Below are 27,661 nucleotides of genomic sequence, written 5' to 3'. Positions count from 1 at the left end.
CACCATGGTGAACCTACATATGAAATTTGAGAAAGATCCCTTCAGTACTTTCTGAGGATTAGCGATAACAAGAATTGTTTACGGACGGACGGACGGACGGACGGACGGAGGGAGGGACGGACGGACGGACGGACGACGGACCACGGACGCAGGGCGATTTGAATAGCCCACCATCTGATGATGGTGGGCTAAAAATGCATATTCTGAGGTAATATTGTCAGCAAAGCATTGTATTTTAATACTACCTGGAATTGACAAGCAATTAAATTTTTTCCGTTGCTTTGAAATTACAACACTAGAGTAGTTATCTAAACAGGCAGTTTAACTGCCATCAAATACTGATCTTAAATGAATAAGCTGTTGCCATCAACACTGCCATTCTAACAAGTATGACTTGCATCTACTCAATTCTATTTTTTTACTACTTGTATAATCATCATCCTCTTCCTGCATCAATGCATGAACGTAAAATTTCAACATTCAGCATTTAGCTCGTTTAAATCAATACAGGGAAGGGATAGGAATGCTAGAACTACAAGTATAACTTTTGACACAAATCTCGAAATCACATGTTTTAAAATATTTTCAAATTAAAACAGAAATCTTGGCCACAAATGTGAAAGAGCCATAAACATGTTTATATATGTACAATACACTGCAGCACCTAATATTAGAACAGTATTATCAACAGGGAAGTATATAAAACAGCCATACTTGACACTACTGGCTACACCTTTGGCTGTACAGCACACAGGTTTTCAGTTAAAGCAAACACTTGTTAAATGGTACTACTATAAATACCCCTTTAGGGTTGGTTATTGGAAGGTTAATTATCACCAATACCTGTTAACATCATTACGTGAATGTTCATTATATAAAACCAGTTCAATTAACCACTCAATATCATGTACAGTTGGACTATCTAGAATTACCAATCTTTTTTTTGCTCTCTTTCTACTTTTAAAAACTAATCTGTAGACAGGAAGATCAATTTGAAGATCAATTTCTGTTTTTTAATGTTTGGATTTTCACTTGAACAAAATAGCAACATCAAAATGAATCGTTGATATCCTTGCACATTTTCTGTCCCTGAGGTATCAATATGCAGTGAGAATTGTTCAGTGTTTCCAGACGGCTGCGCATGTAAGCATACACACCTTACGTTATATAAAACAGATGAAAATAGGAGCTATTTTTAGGTTCCTGCAGTACAACTGAAGTCCCACTGATTTCAAAAATGTTTATCCTCCTACAAATGATGAGTTGTTAGAATGAGAGTTGTGTTTCAGACACGAATGACAGTGACCAGCACAGTTCATGTTACTGAAAACAAGCAAGGAACAATTGTGAATGACACAAGACTGAAACCTGTTTAATCATGTTAAACCTAGAAACCTCAAGAGTTTTACAAAGGATGAATAGTGACCAAGTGAAAGGGTCAAGGCAACAGCATGAAATCGCAAGATATATAACACTGTAAGGATTGTTACAAGCATACAATTCATATTTTTTGTAAGTAATCTCATTAATCTAGAAATTATGATATAAAAAGATGAACACTGCTAGTAACACAGTAGCCAGTATGACTTGAAAAATCACCGGGAACCCGGCTTAACAGCATTCGGTATCAAAATCATTTTTTGCACATAATTAGAAACATTTTCTTATAATTGTTAAGACTAGTTCATGCAATAATCAATACCATATGTGAATAGTTAGTTTTTATGAAGATGCAAAATTTAATTGGTGCAATAGTTACTGATAATAATGGGATGTGGACATCGGCCACCTCGGTGAGGCAGGTGTTGTACTCTATATGAAGGTTTACTTAATGGAGGAAGTGGGTCAGTTCAGTACAAACCATAGCTAGTTTGACTCCAAATACAAGAGAGAAACATATCACAACCTTGTTAATAATGGACCTTCTACTCAACACTTGAACATTAGTTTTCATTTAACATCTTATAAAGCATCTTCAGATAAAGAAACTTAACATCAGGGTTACTCTCACACAACATTTCTGCAGTTGAATAACTTAACCTTTGAGGTACATCACATTGATGTGTAAAATATATCTCAGCTAATGTTGGACATAATAAAGTGAAAAATAAATTTGAGATATAAATTGCATTTTGCAATGTTGCATTTCAAGCACAGACAGGGAAAAGAATTGAATTTTTAGAAAAATTTGAGTCGTATAATTTCAAACAGTACTCTTCCTTCTTCTCACAATCAATACATGTCAAATTTGACTTGTATTCCACCCTACATGCACACAAGCTCTCTTCAAACTAAGACCAAACACCTACAGCACAACAGATTTGTACTCTTGGGTTGATTCAATGGAAACAATACCAATATATATATCATCAATACGGCACAATCTTGCACTCACAGACAACCTTTACATCAATAAATAGCATTTGTTCCGACCAGCACCAAGCCAGGGCTGTAACAGCACTGACAACTACCCTGTCCTTGGTCAGGCTACATCCATTCCAGAGTACAGTACAATGAGAAATGAGAAGGTTGATGATGAGATGAATAATGACCAATGCCCTGCCAGTAGTGAGCAGAAGCAGCCCTAAGTCATGTATACTGAGGCCAGACTAAAAATGCCTGGCCATACACAGTGATCACAGCTAGCTACAGTGATTCGATTCACATAACATATAACACAGACATGACAGATCTCCCGTCGTAACCAGGTCCTAATCTCTGTGACAATAACTAATTAAAACATGCGTCAAACATCACTTTCTCTATTTTCTATTTTCATGAATATTTTTAATTTTATCATTTTGGAATAAAAAATATTATTTTGGCAAGTTTCCACTACTCATTGTCAGCACAAACTTGTCTTTAACATCATCAGGTGGTATATATACACAGCACCAACACACAAACAGCAGACTGGCTGACTACCAGGTGGGGGAGCTCTTCCCGACACCGACCTCCCTCAGGATGAGCTTCAATACCAGCTTCATCAGACTACCAGTATTCATTCAGTGTTACATTCCACTCTCCAATGGCAATCAATAAATACATGTCAATACTGATATCTGTATGGTTGTTTGGTAGGTTAAGTATTGGTGACAGATTAATCACTGAACACTGGGCAAGTAAGAGCCCATATTTTTGTAAAAAAGCCATTGTGAAAAGCCATTAATGAGTCACAATGCTGCTGAGCAGTCCACTGGGTCTCGGCCTACATCAACAGATTTTACAGGGTAATTTCTAAGGCTTGAATTGTGACAATTTGCTGCCAACCTATCACTGGTTCACATGCAATTCGACCGATGTACACATGTGGAATCAAACTGGACCATTCTGAACAACGTTGGTAGCTGGAGAGGCACTGGACATTGAACTGTCCTTCTTCTCTAGGCAATCTTTGGCCTGATTACTGTAAAAATAAAATTGTAAGTTACAGTATATTTTAACTGAAAAAGTACAAAGGAAAGTTTTAATCTCATTATGGCACATTGATACATTTCCTGAACTTAAAACTCATTCTCGCCTCTTATTTGAGAAATACACATCCTCAGAGAAGACCAAAACAAAATTTTGTTTTAATTAGTAAAACAATATTTTATTCATATTCAAGTACTTACACACGACATAACAATACAAATCATATATACATGTAGGATTGGAAAACAAGCTAAAAGCTAATACTAATTCCTATCCCAATTACAAAGGTAATCCTTAGAGAGGAGACACCCTGGTCTGATGTTAGGTCAGCAACAGAAGTAAAGTAGTGGAGACTATACCCACAGACTTTTCAACTGTTGGTGACCTGGATGCCTACATGTGATCTAGTTTAGGTCTTAATTACATAGCTGTCTGGATTATCTTGAATTATGATAAGTTGATTACCTGTTTTCCACTTGTTCCTGAGACAGACTAGCATGCTCCTCTATCAACTGGGGTACATCTACTGGTCCATTGGTTCCTATATGGTCAGGGGTCTCCAGAGTCTTCTGTGAAGTATCCTTCCCAACTGTGCTCACTAAACTGGAACGCCAATAGAATACAAATCAGTATAGAAGAATCATTGGAAAAACAGGAAACTAGGAGATCCTAGTAGGACTCGAGACTTCATGCACAGTTTTCATTGTTTTATTTTAACTGCTAAATGCTGAAAAGGATTATTGCCAGAAAGTTTTATTGAAATCCCCTCAATAGTTAAGGAGCAATAGCCGGCAGATTGTTGTGTCTACAGACGGACGAAAAGAGTAGTCAGCAGATTGTTGTGTCTACAGACGGACGGACAGAGTAGTCAGCAGATTGTTGTGTCTACAGACGGACGGACAGAGTAACAGACAACCTGATTCCTGTATAATTATTAATATTAACATAGTGATTATGGGTTGAGAGTGCACTAGATATTGCTACCTCCCCATTAATTTTGTTGCAAATACAGCTGATTTCATCAAAAATTTTCCAATGGAATTTGAAGCTTTAAAATTCTACATCTAATATAACCGACAAGCCTCTGTATTTGAGAGAAGTATATCTATAGAACATTTCTATAGCTGATGCTGAACTAACTTGTTGAATGGTGACCTACCTAGGACTGTCAGCACCTACAGCCTCCTCAGTTGATGATGAAGGCCTCTCCTCCTGGTTATTGCCACTACTGCCATTGGCTTCTTTCTTCGTCGGGGATACATCAGCCTTGTCCTCCCCACTGTCACTTGCTACGTCAGTCGTGGATGAGGAGGGCTCCTCACTTTTCTCACTGACATTAAGAAAGATATTTCCTTATAAATCACACTGCGCCGATACCAGTTTCACTCATATTTGAACAGCTTAAACATTTGTTGGAGTTTAACACATGAAAGCTTGTATACTACATATGTACATGTACACTTAAGAGGAGTATTCACCTCACTCACAGAATGCCCATAAAAAGTAGCATGCAAGAATCCTGCTGCTAAGGACTATTCCAGTAAAATATTTACGCAACAGAAGGACACTGGTTTATCAAACATGTACAGTGGAACTTCGTTAACTCGAACTCGGAAAACTCGAATACCCCGCTTAACTCGAAGTACCTCGCCGGTCCCGGCCGAATTCTCTCTTTATCTTAGTAAAAAAAACTCGGAAAATTCGAATTCGGATAACTCGAAAAACTCGGATAATACGAAGTAAAAATTTGGTCCCAACAATAAAAATCCTACTTGAAATGGTCGAATAACTCGAAGTATAATTTTCGTCGGTCGGTGGCAAACGCCGACATTTTTTAAGAGCTAAATTCCGTTTGTAATACTGAACATATCGGCACTACTAACCTACATGCTATTATAAGTGTTTCATAAATTCATAAAAGAAATTGTCGGTTGAATCTTATAACAACAAGTCTTGGTGATAAAAAGTACTGCTTTCCTTACATCAGGTAATTTCCCAAGGCGGTCGCCGATATCAGTACACACGATAGTCAACAACTCATCTACCCGTTCGCTCAAGCGGAACTAATCTCTGACACACCGGTAGATCTACCCGGCTGATGTTTTTACAGGTGTAGAAATGACACATGTTTTTACAGGTGTAGAAATGACACAGTCACCGGCGCCTATTAAATCTTTAAACTGCTGAAACAATAGCGTAATTACTGCCGAGGTGTTCAGAGTACAACTGTAACGGTCAGTGCCGCCTATTAAATCGGATAAAACGCCAACTCAGTTACAGTAACATTTTATACGCACATGCGCAGCCCAACTTCCGGTGCTAATACACATGGAAATGGCCAATCGGATAACCTCGGGTAAGTGGATTATTGAAAAGAATACCCGAGGAGTTCCGAATGGGAAATGGCGTGGTTATCAATAAAAAGTAAGTAGGCCGATCAAACAGTATTTTATATATGTCCAATAAAAGGTAATGGTTCTGTTACGTTTTGTATGCAATCTGTGTTAAACTTAAACGGTTATTTGTTTTGACATTAATAACTTGTTATTTTGTCGAATTCCGTTTTATCGTTTACCTTTTGCAAACATGACTTGCACATCAGATCGTTATTGAAGTGACTAAGTGAAAGAAACTTTATCGTGACTGTATATCGGCAAAACTACACCAAATTACAAGTGACATAACGAAACATTACATATATATTTACATGTATTGACCAGTCTTCACACTAAACTGATGAGCGACGGAGCGAAGTTATAATGATTATATAATGTTGACAAATATTGACCAAACTTTTCACCAAAAATGATAACTCGCTTAATTCGAACACTCGGATAACTCAAAGTTTTTTCGTGGTCCCGTCGACTTCGAGTTAACGAAGTTCCACTGTACTTCCAATAAGGTGATTTCATAATTTCTTTCTTTCTTGAGTCCTTCACTATTTCATTACTTAATGGGTGGGTGGGGTTGGGGATTAAATGTCCATCAAACCATAAATTAAGCATTCATTCCACAGAAGTGTTGTCAAAACCAACAACTACACAATTACCGTTTCAAGTTATTTCACACATCTTCCACAAATGTTACATTTTTAACGTCAACATTTCTGATCAGTTAAATTATTTTCGTATTAAATCTTTTATTTTTAATAACACATTTATGTCTTTTTACAACCAACACTTGTTTCTACTAGAAAAGCTCTAATTCACAAACATGATTTAAATGCTCAGTTTAATAGAAACATTTTTCGAAGTGTGACTTACCCCACACCAGTGGTTTTCTGACTGGAGGACTCTGGTGTTGCGTCGCTGGATGAAGATAATGGAGAACGAGGGGTAGTTGGAGACTTTGGCGAAGTGACAATGTCAGATGTCGATGTAACTTCGCTGCCTTGTACATGTTCCTCTGACGACTCCACCTCCAGATCATCAGTCTTAATGTTGTTGCTAACCTGTTCTAAAGATGATGCAAGGTCTGGTGGGGCACTTCTGGCCACTGAAACAAGAAAACATACAATAAAGCACAATGTATCTATCCCAAAGACATACCAAGATATGGTAGCATTCAAACTTGCTGATCCTGCAAATACATGGGAAAGAAAAATATTGAGGGTAACTTGCAGTATTAATCACATTATGCATATTTTACATATTATCAATGACTTATAGGTGGGTGGATGAGCCGAGGGTGCAAGATGTTGTACAGAAAGGTATAGAGAAGTAACAATGAATACTGGTCCAACTTACAGTATGCAGCAGGCCGAGAGTTGATGTCAGTAGTATCCATCTCCACTGGGGAACTGCTCCTGGGTCCAGGGGCAGAACTTTAAACACAAAGTAATATTTTATGACTACATGGTGCTGTCAGATTTAAACCAAGGTTATACCATGTCATATTTGAAATGCTTGCTAGTTAAGAGATACAAATTTGGGACCTTTGATCCAGTAACTACTTCTCGTTTGATTTCTTCCATCTGTTTCAGAATAATATAACAATATCTTCACCATTTAAAAGATACAAAAGTCGTCCTTGACATTTCACTCAATGACCTTGACCACTGTTCAGTTGACTTCTTATTAAATTTGAACTATTTTCTTTCCTTTTCAGAATATGTTTATCTTTAAGTATTGTAAATGCCTCATTTTGATATCAAAGCAAGCAAACAAAAGAAGAATTTCCTAAACATAACATGCAAAGATTTCACCTGCAGCACTACGCATTATTAGTAAATCAGTTACCAGTTTAGATCATTTAATCAGCTACCTGTTTAGATCATTTAATCAATTACCTGTTTAGATCATTTAATCAGTTACCTGTTTAGATCATTTAATCAGTTACCTGTTTAGATCATTTAATCAGTTACCTGTTTAGATCATTTAATCAGTTACCTGTTTAGATCATTTAATCATTTACCTGTTCAGATCATTTAATCAGTTACCTGTTTAGATCATTTAATCAGTTACCTGTTTAGATAATTTAATCACTTACCTGCTATTAGATCATTTAATCAGTTACCTGTTTAGATCATTTAATCACTTACCTGCTAAGATCATTTATATTACTGAAGTCTGCCCAGTTGTCCTCATTTTGTGGCGGTACTGGTATTTTGTTGGTGAACTGTGCCCAATTCTCTCCATCTGTTTGATTTGGTTGTTCTTGCTGTTGTTGCTGAGCATTGTTCCATGGTGAAGTGTCCATGGCAACAGGTGTTGATTCTTCGTCAAAACTGGCTTGCCAAGCTGTACACAAAACAATACATTAATACACCTGGGCCCTGACCATATTTCAATTGGTGATATAAAAGTCATAAAATTCTGCATTTCTTCTCTTTTTTTTCTTCTTCTTTTTTTTTGAGAAAAATTATTTTCGAAAATTAAAATCACCTCAAGGTTAAACATGGGTGAAAATGAAACTGTCAGATTCTTGAAATAATGAAATAGATGGCTTTGCCTAAATTACAAAGTCACATATTGAAAGGTAGCTGTTCCTAAAAAACTGAATTCAGTGATCATACTGAGCTTTTACCCATGAGAGTGTATTTATTAGTTATAACAATCTAATTTCCATTAAACTTTTTAAATACTTATTACTGAACCTAACAGTATGGGGAATATAAGGAAAGGGAATGAACAACACACCACAACACATAACATTTCTATAACTAAAAGCTAATGGAGTTCAATTTGTCTGGAAATGACACTCCCCCGCCCCATCTGCCTCTAACACCAAAATCTTTTGAGCTAGTTTGATGTCCGACTATTGTAAATTTGGGATTAGTTTTGTGTCTCTATATAGCCTACCATCCTGACTGGAGTCAACGTCCATGTTCTCACTTGGTTGTTGTAGAATCCTCTTCGGTGAGGTAAGTTCCTCCTCGCTATCCGTGCTGGTATCACTGTCATCACCTGAGGTTTCTGTCAAACGTCTGCGAACAAAGCATTGCCAGTTTTTTTTCAAATCTTTGTCTCAAATGGTATAGCAGAAGTAAATATCACTTTTCTACTTCTTGCCTCAAACTGATGTAAAACTAATGGCAGGAAGACATGTTACTCTCAACAATGGCCTATTTATGGTGTCTAGTCTTTAAATCAGATTGTCTAGAGTACTGACACTCCTGAAAGGCCTTGCAATGTGTATCTAAACTGGGTGCTGTATTTATAATGAATTGCTGCTTAAATGCTCCGAATATACAAATAACAAAATGTGTTTTACAATGTTGTACCAAATCGGTTGAAAGGTTCGTGAGACATTTTGTTCACAATCTCCTTATTTCTAAAGTGGTCAAGTGTGACCTTTGAACCTGGCCTTTCACCTGAATGATGACCACTCATATCCAATAAACCCAGTCTCTGCTTATTAGTGTATCATCATGAGCAATCAAGAAGATTGGCCTTCTGTAAGGCCTTATATGTTGTTGTTTTTTTCTGAAAGTAATCTGTAATTCCCACTTATGTTTCTAAGTAGTGACCTTAACCTTGGGAACCGTATCACACAATTTTGAACTTCTGGATTCCCAGATGGAAATTAAATTGCTGATGGGCAGGTGAACCCTATGATTATTATAGAGCACTTCCATGCAAAAGTAAGATTTCACCAACAACATCTTTTTCACAATTCTATACCTGTGATCTATGCAATGTGTTGACACTTACCCTGGCCTTTTAGCCTGTGAGCTTGGTGAATATGTTATTTCCTTCTCTTCCCATATGTCCTCATCACTGTCATCATTGTCATCAAACTGCTGTATTTTTTCATTACAAGCCTGGCCAAACATTGAAGAGCTTGCTGCCTGTGAAAACAAGTGATCAGTTTATCATAACAAAGAGTTATCAGAAGACAACATAGCTCGCCAAGAGGGTTGAAATTCAGAATTAGTTTTTTAAAAGGTCAAATGTCACGACTAAGATCAGCAGGTCCATTTCATCCTGGCAAACTAAAAACAACAGTAGTCAATCTGTTGTAAATATCAATATGAATGGTATAGAACTATTTTTATTGATCACTAGAATGTCGCAATTTTGAACCACACAACTGACACATAGTTTGTTTGGTAATACAGATGCTCAGATGGGAGATTGCATAACAGCAAAAACATATTATGCTGGGAAAGTTGCAGTTCAGATTCTGTAAAAATAAGGAAAAGTAGCATTTGTATGTACAGAGGAGCCCACTTATTTGCATATCGGTTATTTGAATATCCCGCTTATTTGCATAAAATTCTTAGGTCCCGATTTTTTTCTTCTTTATCTTTGTATTTTAATCCCGTGTATTTGCATCGACTAAAACACCGACTCCCGCTTATATGCATATAAAAATTCCAAAAAATCGAAAAAAATTTAATTGATTTTGGGGTATTTTTGTGATTTTCCCGTTATAAAAGTTTTATGAAAAGTGTTTTTAACTTGCATATTGATTCGACACGATGTACAACGTTATCTAATCATTGGTTCCCACTTCGTCAAAACAGGTTATGTTCGATGCATCGATATCGACATTTAGTTATTATCCAGACCATATCAGTAGCATTGTGAAGAAAAATTACTGAATAAAATATTGATATGTCTCATCTTTTGATGAGATTTGTTTATTTATTATAGCATCGATCCAAACCTGTGTTCTGTGCACTTGAACACTCGCTGAGGCAGGTTGCGATCGCCATGATTGTTTACTAGGCGCGTTGCATTGTGGGGGCATATGTGTAAGGAACGACAACTCTTTGAGTGTGTGCGCCATTTTCCAAAACAAACCCAAACGACAATGCCCATCTCACGGTCATTTAAGACAGTCTATTGCTTAAGCAGTTCATCATCTATGATCAAACAACTAATATACTCATAGCAGGAACAAAACACATCTCAAGACGATAATGAATGTTTATTGAAACGATCACATTGTACATCGTAGTGCCAACCCACGCGTGTATGACCGATTTCGGACCCACAAACTCGGAGTGACAAGTAGTAAACGACGAAGTACAAATGTATATGCAAATATTTGTACATTTACAAAGAATAACAACCCATTTATTTCGTATTTTAAATAATGTTTTTTTTTAAATATGTTTTTAATGCAAATAACGTAAACAATCATATAGCGCCCGTTTTGAGTACCTACCTGACGATCTACATAGTGTATAAGAGGGGCCAAAAACCAACTCCGCCTATACGAATACTCCGGTTATTTGCATATTTTGTCATGGAAAAAGGGCTATGCAAATAAGCGGGTTGCTCTGTACTTTCAATTATTTCAACATCTAAATTATACTGCAGCAAGACAAAAGATTACGCCCGAACAGGTTTCTGGTCACTGACTGAATGTTATTGTCCAAGTTTAGAGTTATGGAAATCTACATGTACAGCACACGATCAAATTCCACTGACACTCTAATGTGTCAGGATGCACTCACATATATAATTAGCAGTTAAAGTGTTTTTATGAGTTACACACTGGACAATGGACAATGTGACTCACAGACAGAGCGTATGTATAGTACCTGCAAGTTCTATGGACTGGACACCAATGATATTACATACTAAAATCATATTGTACTAGTTTCTTGATAAACCATAGTAGGATGTTTTGTACAAATTGTACTGTTGTGTTAATGGCAAGTTACTTGGTTTATTTTGTTTACGTCCTATTCACAGCCAGGGTCATTTATGGACATGCCAGGTTTTGGAGGTTGAGGAAAGCCGGAGTACAGTCAGTACCAGGCAACTGCCCCACGAGGGTTTCAAACTCGCAACCAAGAGGTAGAAGGATAGAGATAAAGTGTTGGGACATGTTAAGCACTCTGGGCAAGTAACACATTATTACTGACTAGATCATTACAAATAATCCTGTGACTTTTTCATGTATACTAAACTAGTAATTCTAATACTAATATACTAATTATAGGTGTCATCTTGTCACAAACAATATAAACAAATACTTACATGATCCTCATTAGCTTGAATGTTAAAGTCTATACTAGATATCCTCTCTGTGAAAAGTGAGCTGAAAGTAATCCAATAATTTGCATAATTAATCCATCAAGTTTTTGATAACCTTTTAGAGCATATTTGACAGGTTTCTGTAATTAATTACATGTTACACATGTAAAATCCTTGATAATATGTCAACAATTACTATTTAAAATTTGAATAAAAGTGAGTGTGCAAACAAGAGGTCATGTTTAAAATGTAAAATTGTCACTTGAAAAAATAAATACAAAAACTGTGGCAAAAAACTCGGAAGACAATAATTTACAAAGAGGGTACAAAGGCTTCAATAAGTTACATCAATAAAGAATACAAATCCATCACTCACTCTAGTTTGCCTTCCTGCTCTGCGAACTCTTCCTCATTGAAGCCGAATTGGTCGATGAAGTTGCTGGTCATTTGTTGCAGCTGGTAATCAGAGAAGGCCTGATGAATAATAAATCAGGCGGCACATCAGCAGCCACGAACATCTGTGTACCCACCCACCCATGCCAGGAGTGGACACACCTGTCTGTACTACAGTTAGTTAACCATTACCACCAATGCAAAGAGTGCACACACCTGTCTACTTCAGTAAGCTAGCTGTCACCCACCCATGTCAGGAGTGGACACACCTGTCTGTACTACAGTAAGTTAGCCATCACCCACCCATGTCAGGAGTGGACACACCTGTCTGTACTACAGTAAGCTAGCTGTCAACTGCCTATGTCAGGAGTGGACACGCCTGTCTGTACTACAGTAAGTTAGCCACCACCCACCCATGTCAGGAGTGGACACATCTGTCTGTACTACAGTAAGTTAGCCATTACCCACCCATGTCAGGAGTGGACACACCTGTCTGTACTACAGTAAGTTAGCCATCACCCATCCATGTCTGGAGTGGACACACCTGTCTGTACTACAGTAAGTTAACCATCACCCACCCGTGTCAGGAGTGGACACACCTGTCTGTACTACAGTAAGTTAGCCATCAACCACCCATGTCAGGAGTGGACACACCTGTCTGTACTACAGTAAGTTAGCCACCACCCACCCATGTCAGGAGTGGACACATCTGTCTGTACTACATTAAGTTAGCCACCACCCACCCATGTCAGGAGTGGACACACCTGTCTGTACTACAGTAAGTTAGCCACCACCCACCCATGTCAGGAGTGGACACACCTGTCTGTACTACAGTAAGTTAGCCACCACACATCCATGTCAGGAGTGGACACACCTGTCTGTACTACAGTAAGTTAGCCATCACCCATCCATGTCAGGAGTGGACACACCTGTCTGTACTACAGTAAGTTAGCCATCACCCACCCATGTCAGGAGTGGACACACTTGTCTGTACTACAGTAAGTTAGCCACCACACATCCATGTCAGGAGTGGACACACCTGTCTGTACTACAGTAAGTTAGCCATCACCCAACCATGTCAGGAGTGGACACACCTGTCTGTACTACAGTAAGTTAGCCACCACACATCCATGTCAGGAGTGGACACACCTGTCTGTACTACAGTAAGTTAGCCATCACCCAACCATGTCAGGAGTGGACACACCTGTCTGTACTACAGTAAGTTAGCTATCACCTGCCCATGTCTGGAGTGGACACACCTGTCTGTACTACAGTAAGTTAGCTATCACCTGCCCATGCCTAGTGTCTACTACTGTAAGCTAGCAACACAATTCTTAGGAAGAACAAGTTTCTCAAAATTCAATCGAATAACACACATTAGCCTTTTCAGCTAAATCATATTTCATTGATTATGCCAGGCATTTTCAAAAGTAAATCTAGCAATCACCTACTAATATGATATAATCCTAATATCATATCTAATTAAACACCATGCTTTATAAGGGCCAGGTTCAATGTAAATGCATGTATGACAGAACACCAAAAAGATACAAATTTAAATTAAAATATTTTCGTTTTAACCATTTTTTGATATATCAGTATCTTACTGATAACAAAAGTATGCCAAAATCAAAGGGAATTTTTTTTAACTATAACCGACAATCTAATTTTGATCAAATAAAGCAGTTAAAGTTTTTTTTAAGTTATCACACAAGAAAGATTTTAGGCAGTTAAAGAGATTTTATAAGTTGTCACAGAGAAAAGAGTTACAGTGCCACAATGCAGTGACTTCTGGGGGCCATATTAACAGTTCAACAGTTAATTCAAGAAATATTTTATGACCTTGACTTTTGACCTTCAGAACTATTCCCATCAAAGCACTTTCTGTTAAGTTTTTGTTTCTTAGTATGACTGAACTAATCTTTTGCACAGAAAACTTAAGTGCATACAACCTTACTGTCAATGACAAATTACCTAGGTGACACAAAACCTAATCATTTCTTAGGAGTCATTTGCATGGAGAATTTTTTTTTCGGTTCAGATGAAATCTTAACATTGTCTTTGGTTTACAGGGGCAGTGCAATTATGATACAAATGTCATTTACTTCTATGGAAAGTCTCAACATTCAATAAGAATATATAATTCTCAACATGTATTGAAAAACCACTTCTAATTATCAAGCATTACTTCACCTCCTCATTTTTATCTATATCTTTAACACTCTACAGACACTTCATGTTACATGCATAAACTACTGGAAAAAGTGTGACATGCTCATGTTTAGCTCCAAAGAACAATATTACAAGAAGCAGAAGCAGATATACATAAATCGTTGATGGTTATTGCATCATTTCAGCTTTAACTTTAAAAAGAATTTTGTAATATTTAAAATATTTGAGTTTCATTTTCACAATTCCACAATCAATTAAACAAGTGAGTAGATAAAGTACAAACATACCTGCTGTATTGCCTCGTCTTGTGGGAAGGGAATGTCTCTAAAGTCGGGGTCCTCATCATCGCTACTAGAGGCAATCGGATGACCCCGAACCTGTGCAGAAAAATGATGGTCACTAAATGTTGTACATTGTTCCTTTTAATGCATATGTCAAATGGTGAATATTACATGTATCTATTATTTTATTTACTCAAGACTATTTCAATATCCTTAAATCAAAACAATGGAAAGTTTTTCCTATGGCACGACAATAATCAATACAATGAAAATTTTAACAATTCCATTGTATCAGCATTGTATGACAGAATTATTCTGACTTACCAATTCTATTGTATTTTTCTTGTTTAAATCTGATAAGCTACCAGAGACAAAAGCTTCCCATTTTTCTCTGTGTTCTTCTCCCAGTTCTGAAATGAGAGGTTTCAAATGTTGACAAATGATTTCCGAATTCTTTAGCAGCAATGTGCAGAAAGCCGATTGTAGTATTTTTTGGAAAAACATAAGACTGGTGTACAGAAACCTGATGAAATCGTGCTTGCATTAAATTCATTACTGTGGGTATTAGTTTAAATTTTCATGATAATGTAGATGATAGTTACTTTGATCAATCACATGTAACATGTTATTCAATTTAAATGATTTTCCAAATAAATTCTAAATTTTACAACAATTGTGAAACAAGTTACATCAACTTATATTAATCACGCTTGCTGGCCCGAATGGAAGTGCATGAGAGGTCTTATTGTGGGAGGAAACTGGAGTAACCAGAGAAACCCACATGGTTGGCAGGTGACCTTTTCACATCCATGAAAAGCAAGTGTGTTACCGCTGCACCACCCAACCATCCAATGTTTATTTCATCATTGACTAAGCATACTTATAAGTCAAGTATAGGATAATCATACAAACTTTATCAAAATATCAAGTTAAAATAACAGTTCACTAATGTAACTTTATGATTCATTGTTTTCCGTATGTAATGATTATTATCTAAACAAACCATTGATCTGCTCCTTGAGTAAGTCTGTGTTCTCCCCCTTTTCTAGAACAGCTACCACATCATTGGCTATCTTGGTTAAGTGGCCCATGTAGCCTCGGCGTCGACCCTTTTCTCGACTTCTAAAAGTTATCACAACAAATACCACAACATTAAACTTTTTTCAATTTCAAAACCTGGTGAAAAGCTACTTTAGTAGTTTTAATATTAACTATTTCTACAACTAAAACATTTCTGCATAAACAGATCCAATTTAGATGTTTGTATAATAACATTTATTTATCAAGAAATTCATTATTTCACAAATGATAAGATAATAATTCTGGGAGACTTTTTACATAATGCCCAGTGGAGCTTTAATTCTTTAAAGGTTTGAATTGTTTGCATTGCGACATTAGAGCTTCATGACATTAAATGTATTGTGTCATCTCCAAACAGAAGCAGGATTCACTCTTTCAGATGTTGTATCACTCAGACTCTAATAAAATGCTGTTTTCACACTGTTTTCAAAAATATCTTAAATATGTTATAGACAGAATCTTACATTGTTTTCCATTTCATGTAATTTACAAAATGAAATTATGACTGCCTGGAATAATCTACATGGAGCTGATTTTGTGACATGAATCAAAGTGACCTTGACCTTTTACCTCCTCAGAAAATCAAGAGGTTTCTTTCTATCATGAATGAGGAATTAAGTATACCAAATTTGACTACCTTATTGCTCAGCCATTGTGATGAGGTTAACTCTAGAACAAATCATTACTAATCTTAAGAAAAAAAAACTTACTGTTGCTGATCGTTCTCTTCCCACACATCCATTATTCGCTGAAGGAGGTGGAATTCTGAAAATAACTTCAGACAAAACAAACATTTTAATGGACATGTTTTGTGTGTTATATTTAGAATTTAAAGTGCCTATCTGTTAACTAAAATGCCAAGGAAGTATTTGTCAAGTATATTATTGATATTTTTTATGTATGATAAGCCTACCAAACATATATACATTATTATAAACCAGTAACAGCAGGAACTATTAATTGAGGACCAATCATGATGTTGCATTGAAATTGAGGACCAATCATGATGTTGCATTGAATCCAATTAAGACATAATTCGTTTAAGAGAGAGCAGTTAATTTAGATGGAATGAACAGGATTTACAATGAAAACTTACCTGGACTAAAAGTAGGTGCTCCTTCTTTCCATCAGATTCAATAGGAGAATTATATAACACAGTGTTGATGCATTGAGAAACATGCGTATGAAGAAAATTGTTCCAACAGTACTTGAAATATAAATCCTGCAAAAACAATTTACATTACACTTAAGTACATACTCCATATCATTTTAATGAACATTCTATTTGGTTCACCAGGGACTTTTGTTGAAATCTTAAATAATTCTTCCAATTAAGTTTTTTCTTCACAAGTGATACTGTCTAAGTTCAGGAAGGGCCAGGTGTATACATTATACTAATGTAATATCCCCCATAATCATCAAGTAGGAGTCATGCACATCCAAGGTACCAGCCACTTTGGTATTTGACCTTTTGCTCATTTATTTCCCATGTTAACTTTCCTTTGAAAAGTATCATAACAAACTAATTGTTTGATTACAATCAACTTTGCTTCATGCCATTTACAAAATTTTATTGTTGTTTGATTATGACCAGATGAAGAATTTTTTTGCCTATTAGGTATTAGTTATTTAGTTAAGATACAAAATTTCATCATGACTCATTACCAAGACCTGTTGACTCCAACCTATTGTACATTTACATATCACTGTGTAATATCTGAAATGTTAACATTCAGGACTCTGAGAAAACTTCTATTGACAAAGTGCTAGTAGTGGGGAGACTAAGGGACACTGATTACTTAAAAGGGCTTCTACAACAGTTTCTCAGCCCTAATTAATCAATTTGTTTGACACAATGTACGGAACTCCATTTCTAGTACAGCATAAAATACTTACTACTAAAACCCCCATGGTCCCCAAATTGGCTAATTCTACAGTAACAGAATGTGAATTGGTTAACGTGAGTGCTGATACAAGACGGGCTATTTGCAGTCTGGTGTTTCCCAGCGGTGGTTCAAGTGTCCCTATTGATGTAGGCATCGTACAAAACTTTTGCTGCAAAGATGAAAAGAAAACTTACATAAGGCATTTAAAATTCATGAATTACATATTCAACAGATAGTCAGGCTTGTAAACATTTTTTTTATATCCAGAACTTATTCTGAGATTTTACCAACAATGACAATTTCATCATCAATATATCACGGGATACTTTGTATTGCTGCCACTTTTCCCTAAATTCTTATTTCTAAACTAATGTATTTTATTATAGACCTGTTAATACACTTCTTTGACTTAACATGGTTCAGGGTTTTTTTATACTCTGTTGAGCTCTGTTCCAGGAACCAACCAGCCAAATATCATGATTCTAGGCCTTTTTGGTTTGTGTCAAGACATCTTTCTAATGTTTTAACAACTTTTATACAGGTCAAGGTAATTTCTTTTCACCAACTGTGTCTGCCTCAATCTCAGGAACCCACCAGCCAAATATGACTCTGGGACTCTTGGTTAATAAGAAATGGTTTAAATAGAAATGTTGAAGCTGGATGGACTGACAGACGACAGATGCCCAACCATGCCATAAGCTCACTTGGACCTTCAGGCCAGATGAGCTAATAAAAGGATACCTACCTTGGGTGGATCTGTGAGTAAATTATGGAAATCCCGTAGTCTGGGTGTAATTGCTAACAAAACATTACTAACACCTTGGGCTAATCGTTCTGTGTCTAGTGTTGAAATATGTTCTGTTGATCCTTCAGGACTGAAAATACATAGTTACATACATATATATTAACAATGGCAAGTTTGCATACCTCACTGGTAGCATCAGTAACCTCAATATTTACACATTTATTGAAATGTGGCTCTCAGGACGATAGCCACATATAAACTTTAGTCAGCATAACACCTTCAAAAGAAGTTATACAAGTTGCTGTTATATTTCAACTCAGCAGCCTGACGACTGATGCCTATGTCACATGAAGGTATGGATGCTTAATAATGAAATTAGAATCATTTCAAAACTTTAAGTCAACTAATTGGAATCTGTCAGACTCAGATCTATGCAAGAGGTATAACAATTAAATTCTTGATAACTGTTTATCATTAAATGAAAAGTAAATTATTTTTTTAAAGACACAATGAGTTTCAACTACTCACCCTTGTTTCCTAAATTCTAAAAGGGTTTGTATCACAGATAAACCATTTACTATAACAGACTCGTTGCGTTCAGTGTCCAACATGTTGCTGAGCAGGTCGGACACTGTCTCCTCCCTGTAATGGAGCAATACATTTTTTGTACAAAAAAATAAAATAAAAGCCAGTAGCGGCTCACACATATATATATATATTCCCCCTTCCCCTCACCCATAAAATAAATCTGTCCACGAGTTCATGAGATATCATTTTAAATGTTGTAATGAACGACCACTGCCCTTTCAATTTGTCCACAGCAGTGCCACACCAAAAACAGATCTTATCACCAACTAATGAAAGGTAATTAAGTGTTGATAGGAAGCTGAATCTTCATTTCTTTTGCATTTTAAAACGAGATCATTCAACATATCTCATTATGTCAAAAACAAATAATTATAAAGGGATGACCCACCACTGGAGAAAAGCACATTTGATAATCAATCTGATGATGGTGGGCTCGGAATTAAAGAAATATGATCAGTGTATTCATTTTCAATTTTTTTTGTAGACACATGATACATTTTGGGTATATTACCACAATGTTCTCATAGTTTGTTTCTAAAGTCCCCTGTCCCAAACCTAAGGAATGTAAAAAATGAGAAATTACATTTCCACTGTGTTGAGCAGAGGGTCAGGCTCTGGCTTGTCCTGTAGTTGTGAAAGCTGTTCCCTCCCTAGTCGTACAATATCACATAGAGACTGAGCTGCATTGCAGTGAACCTGAAACCATATTAATAAACAGCATTCTCAAATTTATCAATGTTAATTCTGATATTTTAATGCAACATCATTTATAAAGTACAAGCAAAGCAGATTTATGAAATGCTACACATCATTCTGAGTCTGAATATCTAATGACAGAATTTAACATTTCTCTTTCTATACTTGCATAGATAAGTAAATAACTCAATAAAATTCTATGTATTGTGAGAAAAACAATATTTGCCTGTCAACATAATTCTTGACATGACATTTACAACAGGTAAACCAAAAAAATATTCTGGTCAATCTCATCCTTGTGACATCACAATTAAATTGAAATGCCAAGTAAGACTATCTTAGACATTACACATTACATACCATTGGGAGAGAAATAGTAGTCTTCAAAGGTAATATTTCCTGCATATTCAATATTTTACTTACATCTTCATCAGTTGATGTCTTAAAGCATCCAACCAATTTTTCTACAATCTGGTTCTCATTTAACCACTGAAACAACAACAGAAACACTTTGAAATCAATATATACAAACTAAGGCCATATAAAATCAATTAGTTGGTTCTCAGGCCAATTTTTAAAAGAATAAAGGATTTTTTTTTTGCATTTCTTATTCCTATCAAAATGAAATATTTTAATATGTTCTTTGAGGGAACTTCTGTATTATCAATTTCAATCAAAATTTTTTACAAAAACAAAACATGGCATTCTATCAGTTTGTCCAGAAACGTTGAAGGCTGCAATCGCCATGGGTCCATCCTGTATCAAAGTGTATATTTCTGCCATTGTACAAGCTTTCGACCCCCCCCCCCCCCCCCCCCCAAGTATATTCCATGGCAGTATTATTGTTGATGCTTTCCAATTCTGCACAGTGTGTACACGGATATCAAAGCCATTGTCTGCGTGGAGATAGACCAGTCAGCCATTTGCATCAACTAGCAAGGTCTTTTTAGCGCTTGTAACTGCTTTTCGTTCATACGCTTGGTGAGACTGAAGCACGAACCGGAATACGGAACAATTTTTCCGGACTTTTTTCTGCCAAGTTTACCTTAGAGCAATTTTATTTGATTGTTTTTGCAATATATAATCGGTAATGCGGCTACATTTTTTTGGATGCTGACGGGCCTGAGGACCAAGTAATTTTTTTTTTAAATTTTTTGCCTAATATATTCAATTTCTGTGCCAATATTTCATTGTAATAATGTACTTTGACCTGTGTACTTTATCAACAGAAGAACTTATGTGCTTAACCATAAATTATACAATACCTTTAGAAATATCCATGTCAAACATGCCCTTACCTCTATCACAGCTCTCCTGATTTCAGGTGACTCAACACAAGTAAGAAGCCTGAGAAGAAGGTCCATTATTGCTGAGGTGCCAATGTGTTTTAAAAGTGTCCCAATAAAATCATCTCTGGACTTTAAAAATTCAAATATCTGTAAAAGAAAATTCAGAAGTAAGAATACGATGCGTTACACATAATCACTTGTCCTGTCTATTACACTATGTCAGTATAGTAAGTTATAAGTAAACTCTAAAATTCACCAATATTTCAATATTTTTGCCAAAGACTAGCAAAAATCAAAGGACCAAAGGCCCTGAGAAACGTCAGGGTCTGAGGTCATATAATATGAAATTTAACATTGGATTTTATAGTCAGACAGCTACATTTGTATCAGATGAAATGTCTTAATCTGGTTATTCCTATTCTATATATATTCAAGAAAACATGTAAATCTATGACAAATTTATCTGCTGACAACTTTCCAATAGCTGAGTATAGTTCTTTCCCTATTTCTTTAATGCTTGTGGAAGATTATTGATATACAACTGTACTCCTGAATCAGTAAAGCTGCTTGTAAACTTTGAAAAAAATCAACTGAACAACAAATCGGTCTATTAACAGAACATGTTGTACAACCAAAGATAAAATCCAAGATGTACACTGCCTAAGTTTTATTATTTTATTTATACTATAAGATGTTAATTAGGCCTAGCAAACATACATTTTATGACCCCTAATACCATATTTTAACTCAGATAGAAAATTGCGGTCGCATTGTCCGACGAGACATATCTAGTTTTGACAAGACGCCAATACATCAGTCACGGATCATAATAGTTAGATTCTTTTCAAATAAACAAATAATAACCTTATTTAATGAAATCCTCACGAAAAACGGCAATGTAGTTTGTTACAACTTGCCTTCAATTCCTGGTGATATTTCTTGCATATTCTAGCGACAAACAAATGAATATGAAACTGCGAACGGTCGTTGGTTTAGTTACATTAGACATAACAGCCATTTTGGCCGATTAGTGACGAGTAACGTGACAGCTGAAGTTATCTCGTGGAATGCTCGGGTGCATTTGACTACGTAAATAGGGTTGGTTTTAGGCTTATATGAAATGTTCCTGCATATGAACTCAGGATGAACATAATTATGAGTCTAAGACATGTGTATAGTTTCTCTGTGAATGCATGTAAATTTCCACGACGATCAAACTGGTTTTTTTACTTTGGTTTTCAAGGCAGGATCGAGACAGAACTACGTAATCATACGCCAACAAATTGCATATACTGACGAGGAAAATGTTTATATTTATACTCTAAAATAGTCTACAACGCCAAACATTCACATTTCATTTTAAATAATTGCAATAAACACGGTTTATATCAGTTAAATCAACACGGTTTATATCAGTTAAATCGTGTCAATAATTGCTATCAAAATAGGAACTATATTAGGCTGCGGATGTATATCATTTGTATGACAGAAAAGAGGAATTGTGAGCCGGAAACAAAAGTGTCACCAACAACATTTTCCCACCACGACTATAACGGCAGGTGCCAAAGGCATCCCGACGTTAAAAACTGGATGTAGAACTGTTAGCAACAGACTATCACCCTCTGTCCTTCCTGCGGCCAGTATCAGTTACATATTTTCAGTAACTATTGATCAATTGCCATTGATCTTTTACAAAGAGGTAAATCTTGCTTGTCTCCACTTTCTTTTTTTTTCAATTTGTCAGTATTTAAGTATCTATTTTCCCTTCAAATCATAATTTGATTTTCCATTCAACACATACAGATTAGAAAAGCTGACAATTTCACTAGCAAAATGTTTTTTTAGGTAAATCTGCTGAAAATATTCAATATCCAATTTGAAAATATGTACTGGGCTTCATTTTTCAAAATATTACTGTAAGCAAGTACACTAATTGAAAAAGTGCAGATCGCTGCTGAACAGTAGAAACTTCTTTGAAGAAATCTATGGTAAACAGAATGCTGTATTACGGTATCACAAATGGAACTGTAATGATAGGCCCATAAATCAGATATAAAAGTTACCAGTGCGGTAAGACTAGACTTACCATTTCACTTTTTCTTGTGATGAGGAGACCCATGACCTTGCTGAAGAAGCTGGCCAAGAGAGGGTTCAGGGTCTCGTTTGTCTCTAGAAAGGCATACAACTTGTGTATCAGAGCCTCACTACCTGCCAGAGCATCATTGATTTGGGAAACATCTGATGTCAACAGCTCACATGAAGTGTTTGGGTATCTACAGAATAAAAAAACATATTGTACACTAACAACATCATTTGAAAACAAATCCTATTCAAACAGTCGTTACCAGGGGCAATTTTTATTCCCTATGCAGGAACTGCTAACACAGCATATGAAGAAAATGTTCATAACACATGAAAGTAAATTATATAAAAGAATAATATGTAAATCAATGATGCTGGAAACTGTGGATTGTTGAACACCCCATTCATTCCTTGGGAATGCATGCATTGTCCTCAGAAACAAGAAACCGTAAGATGCAATCTATCAAAAAGTTTAACTTGACCAATAACAAACCATATTTAGAGCACATCTTTTTTGTAAACATTACAAATGTTATGTGTTATACATAAACTTACTTGTATTTGACTTTCTCTTCCACATCTTCTGAGGGTTCTACTGTTATCATATTAACCATTTCCTCCATGTGCTCCGGACGGATGATGCTGAAAGAAATTTTCTATCATTAATAAATGTGAACAAATGAAAAAATAAACTTCACAATGAAACAGATTTAAATGAACTTGAAAACACTCTCATTACAGTAGAACTAAATCAACACCAAACTTACAAGTCAATGAGCTTTCTATTCTGTGCTTTACATTCTTGTAGGATGTCATCTTCATCCATCAGCTCATGTAGGGTCACATCCTGTAACATCATAATGTCAACCAAATAATATTAATCAACTAACTCAATACATCTTTCTCAAGTTTCTGAAGAAAATCCATAAACTTAACATTTTAATCTTGAAGTATTTTACAAATGCTCTATAAACTTTGAACTCTTCTATCATGATGCAAGAATTTTAGAAAATTGGCAGTGTGACTTAGGCCTAAATAATGCTTTTAATATACTTTTTTTGTGAGCTGATTGCTGCCGAACTCCTATAATGATACAACTCTATAAAGAGTATGCTGGTCATATCTTTACTGACAATGTCTACAATTCTGTGTAAATTCATTAGAAATACTGGTGATCCAATTAATTTTAAAACAGTTTAGTCAACGACAATCCTCTCATATTTGTTAGCCAGTGTAAACCAGTGTCAGGCAAATCTAGATGGCCACCAGCGTTCTGGCAATTCACCTTGTTCTTACATCTCAATATTAAACACTTATGTTGTAATAAGAATCAAGATGAATATATTTCTGAAATAAGATAAAAGATACATCAAGTACTTTCTAAAAAATTCAAATTACATCATTTAACTATCAAATTCAGGGATGACCATCTCATAGCCATGGTTACCATCAATAAAAAAAAAAGCCAACATGCAAATCACAGACCCAAAAGAATCTACACCTAAAATCTGACATGTCTCTGGAGAAACATCAGAAACAACTACTTTAGTACAGATGATCCTGGAATGAACCAGCCAACCATCTTATGGTCAGCTTAATGTCTATATAATTGTAATCGCATGATCAGGGCATCCAGTTGACCCTTGATTTTTAACAGTTTAGGTGGTCAAATGATTATTTCTAAGAATGAATGAAGGGTCAAAACATGATAAGTAGATACAGGGCTTTTTCTAACTGGTTTGGGAAGGGGCCTTTTTGTCTCATTTGGGGAAGAAAATGAATGAATTGGGAAAGATTTTTTCAGGAGTAAACTGCAAATTTTGGGAATTTGGCTTAAATTTGAAATAATTTCAATTGGGAATGGGGCCTATTAATGGCCCCCAAAAGCCCCTAGAAAATGCCCTGAGATATGTCCCTTTAATCCAAAGAGTCATATCTCATTTTAAGGAGTGAAAAACATACTCTCAAAGGTTACTGGAAGCCCTGCACATAGTTTTATAAGCTGTAGAGCAATTACCTCCTTTTCCAGTAAGGTGTCGATATGAGAAGATGTTAATAAATTAAACTTCCAAAACATCTTGGCAGCTGAAAAGATAAATGGAGACAGGTTAATCATTTTAATTATATGATATGGATACAATTCTAAATAATGTTGGACTCTGGTTACGGTTGATTCAATAATGCAGATTACATTAATGATTATAAGACATTATAAACCTTTTGGTAGCTTCACAGCACACTGTTTGTAATGAGTTGATAAACATGGCCCTCACTTGATTTAAGGGTCTGTTTGAAATTTTATTTTGCAAGAAATTATGCATTTTATGTGTACAAATTTAGTAAAAGGAACTGTTATATAATTCTAATATTATAAGTTCACAACAACTTGAAAATGTAAGTTGAAATATTTCTCATTGTTTATTAATAAAAACACCATCATTCGCTAGACATTGCAGAACCATGACTCTTTCCGGTTCTTCTTGTTTATAATAATAAGAAATGATCATATAGACAATTGTTGAGCAGTGCTCCGTCATGTATACCACTGTCTTGTGTTAATACATCATTAAATCAAATGATTAAAGCAATATAATATAGGGTATCCACTTATTAACAATCAAGTTTGAAATTGTCTTTTTAATTGAAAGTTTATTTGTTAAGTTTGCTGTGTTTATTGCCCCATGAACAGCCAAGGTCATTTTGAGGCATGGTCTCCTTGTAGTTGGCGAGTACCTCACTAAACAGCCACTTTTTTTCAGGGTACATTTTGGCCGAAATAAAGGCCTTTACCCATAGTGAAATTTCATTGTTTTGCCCAGTTCCATGTTCATATTTTCCCAATCAGAATTTGTTTTTGTCCATGTACATGTATTCCATGTAATGTTTCACGAGCAGATGTAATAATGCCACTGATTTTTATTTATAGAAGCTATAGATTATTTATAGATCAAGATCTGTTGATAATATTTCCTCAGTTAGCAAAGATAGAAAAAAAAAATCCCAAAAGAAAAGGTACAGGCCCCTGTACAATAAGGGTAGCTTACTAGGAAAATCACAGAACATACAGGAGGCTCACTGCATGCCATCTGGAGCAAAAGGGTTAAAGTGTCTTGCCCAAGGACACAAGCATGGCAAGATAGGCTAGCCCTTTCTTAGCTTCCAGAGAAACACAAACAAACACTGTTAGGGAGCATCAAACCATGCACCTTCACCTTCAGTTATGTAGTTGACACTCTAACCAACTGAGCCGCCACAGCCCCTCTCAATGAGAGTGCACCATCCTGCAATCTTTTGATTAGAATGGCAATTTGTAATAAGATATTGCCTTTTGTCTAGTTAATTTCACATGACAAAATTTGAAACGACTACAGTCAGTCATTTTGAACTCTATCATTTTTAAGATATGACAGGCCAACCTAGAACCCAAAGGTTATCTGAATTTATAATATTTTGAAAACTGTTAGCATTTCAAACAGATGAATGGATAGAGTGTTTTGCCAACAACCATCAATTGCAGTACCATAAACTTGCCATTTTTACACATTACATCAGTAATGTGAACCTATTGGATGGCAAGTAATGAAAGGTCGCAGATTGGCTCCCTTGTTAGGGCACTATGTTGTGTTTTGGGTTAAAGACCTATGAAAGGCAGAAGTAGGAGGACAGATTTTAATTGCATATGATTTCCCTTTAGTTTTGGTACCGTGGGGTTTGAAGGGGGGTCTCCATTTGGCTTGCAGGCCAAAGATCAGATTTGATTCCCAGTAGAGACACACTATTTAATTTCCTGTTACATAATGATTAAAGAATTTAAGATGTATATAATGTATTACCATATATCAGCTGTATTATTAGTTTATTACGTCTTGAGATTCGCTGTCGAGTTAGAGTTATCAAATTATAATATGACGATTATAATAAGGCGCAGTCTTCGAACTTTACTCTTGAAAGCATTCCTCTAGATGGTTCGAATCGATCGTTCTTTGAACCAGACACGTTAAGATTTCACAATACATAACCATATCCTAATTAGACGATGATTCAGTACCTGATGACAGTCGTAATTAATTAAAAGTTCAGAATGTCACGTATTTTTATTTGTATGATACTGATAACAACAGGGTCATGTTGGTATTCATTTTCATCTCATAATACAGAAATGCAAACAATAAACAAGACATCAATAAAATATCAAAACATTCGTATAGTTAACAATTCTGATTATCACAACACAGTGTATCAAACGATAGAGGGGAGTGATCGCTCACCTATGTGAAAACAAGAAACAAAAATAAACTGCTAGAAGCTCTCGTCTTCCGTCACATTTGATAATCTGAAAGCAAGTGTCACTCAATCTTTTAAATCATGAAACGTTCACCAGGAAACTGAATGTCATATTGTTATCAACAAGCAATTGAAGGCAACGATGCACTCTTAAATTCGGCAAATCTACGAGAAAATCAACATCTCAGGCGGGAATTCCTCTGCAGTTTCATTCAATATGGCGGATCAACGATCTTTCTCCTATCCCATAATAACTTGCCAATCTAGCTCTCGCGAGATTTAATTCAATATTATAAATTTAAAGAATTTATTATTTATT

General features: G+C 35.8%; 1 protein-coding gene across 3 annotated transcripts; it reads right to left on the bottom strand.

The window, feature by feature from the left end:
• Positions 1-559: 559 nt before the first annotated feature.
• Positions 560-27,576, bottom strand: LOC117327894 (serine/threonine-protein phosphatase 6 regulatory subunit 3-like). 3 transcript variants are annotated; one of them, XM_033885122.1, is made up of 26 exons: positions 27,327-27,576; positions 25,076-25,143; positions 23,826-23,905; positions 23,614-23,700; positions 23,063-23,249; positions 20,986-21,123; positions 20,111-20,176; positions 19,575-19,687; positions 18,932-19,045; positions 18,404-18,533; positions 17,669-17,827; positions 16,869-16,994; positions 16,483-16,547; positions 15,696-15,814; positions 15,017-15,102; positions 14,699-14,788; positions 12,223-12,320; positions 11,850-11,910; positions 9,567-9,703; positions 8,715-8,839; positions 7,955-8,153; positions 7,161-7,237; positions 6,678-6,909; positions 4,574-4,744; positions 3,880-4,017; positions 560-3,406 (listed from the first exon to the last, which is right to left on the bottom strand). In XM_033885122.1, the coding sequence occupies exons 2-26, from the start codon at positions 25,133-25,135 to the stop codon at positions 3,316-3,318; spliced, it is 2,949 nt and encodes a 982-aa protein (XP_033741013.1). In that variant the 5' UTR covers positions 25,136-25,143; positions 27,327-27,576; the 3' UTR covers positions 560-3,315. The 3 variants fall into 3 exon arrangements, with proteins under 3 accessions (XP_033741013.1, XP_033741015.1, XP_033741014.1); XM_033885124.1 differs by having other exon boundaries at positions 8,748-8,839; XM_033885123.1 differs by having other exon boundaries at positions 12,223-12,302.
• Positions 27,577-27,661: the final 85 nt, after the last annotated feature.

This window comes from Pecten maximus, chromosome 5 (genome assembly GCF_902652985.1).
Source record: "Pecten maximus chromosome 5, xPecMax1.1, whole genome shotgun sequence".
NCBI classification, from domain to species: domain Eukaryota; kingdom Metazoa; phylum Mollusca; class Bivalvia; order Pectinida; family Pectinidae; genus Pecten; species Pecten maximus.
The sequence above is the reverse complement of the archived record's forward strand: the minus strand, read 5'-3'. Positions and strand labels throughout refer to the sequence as shown.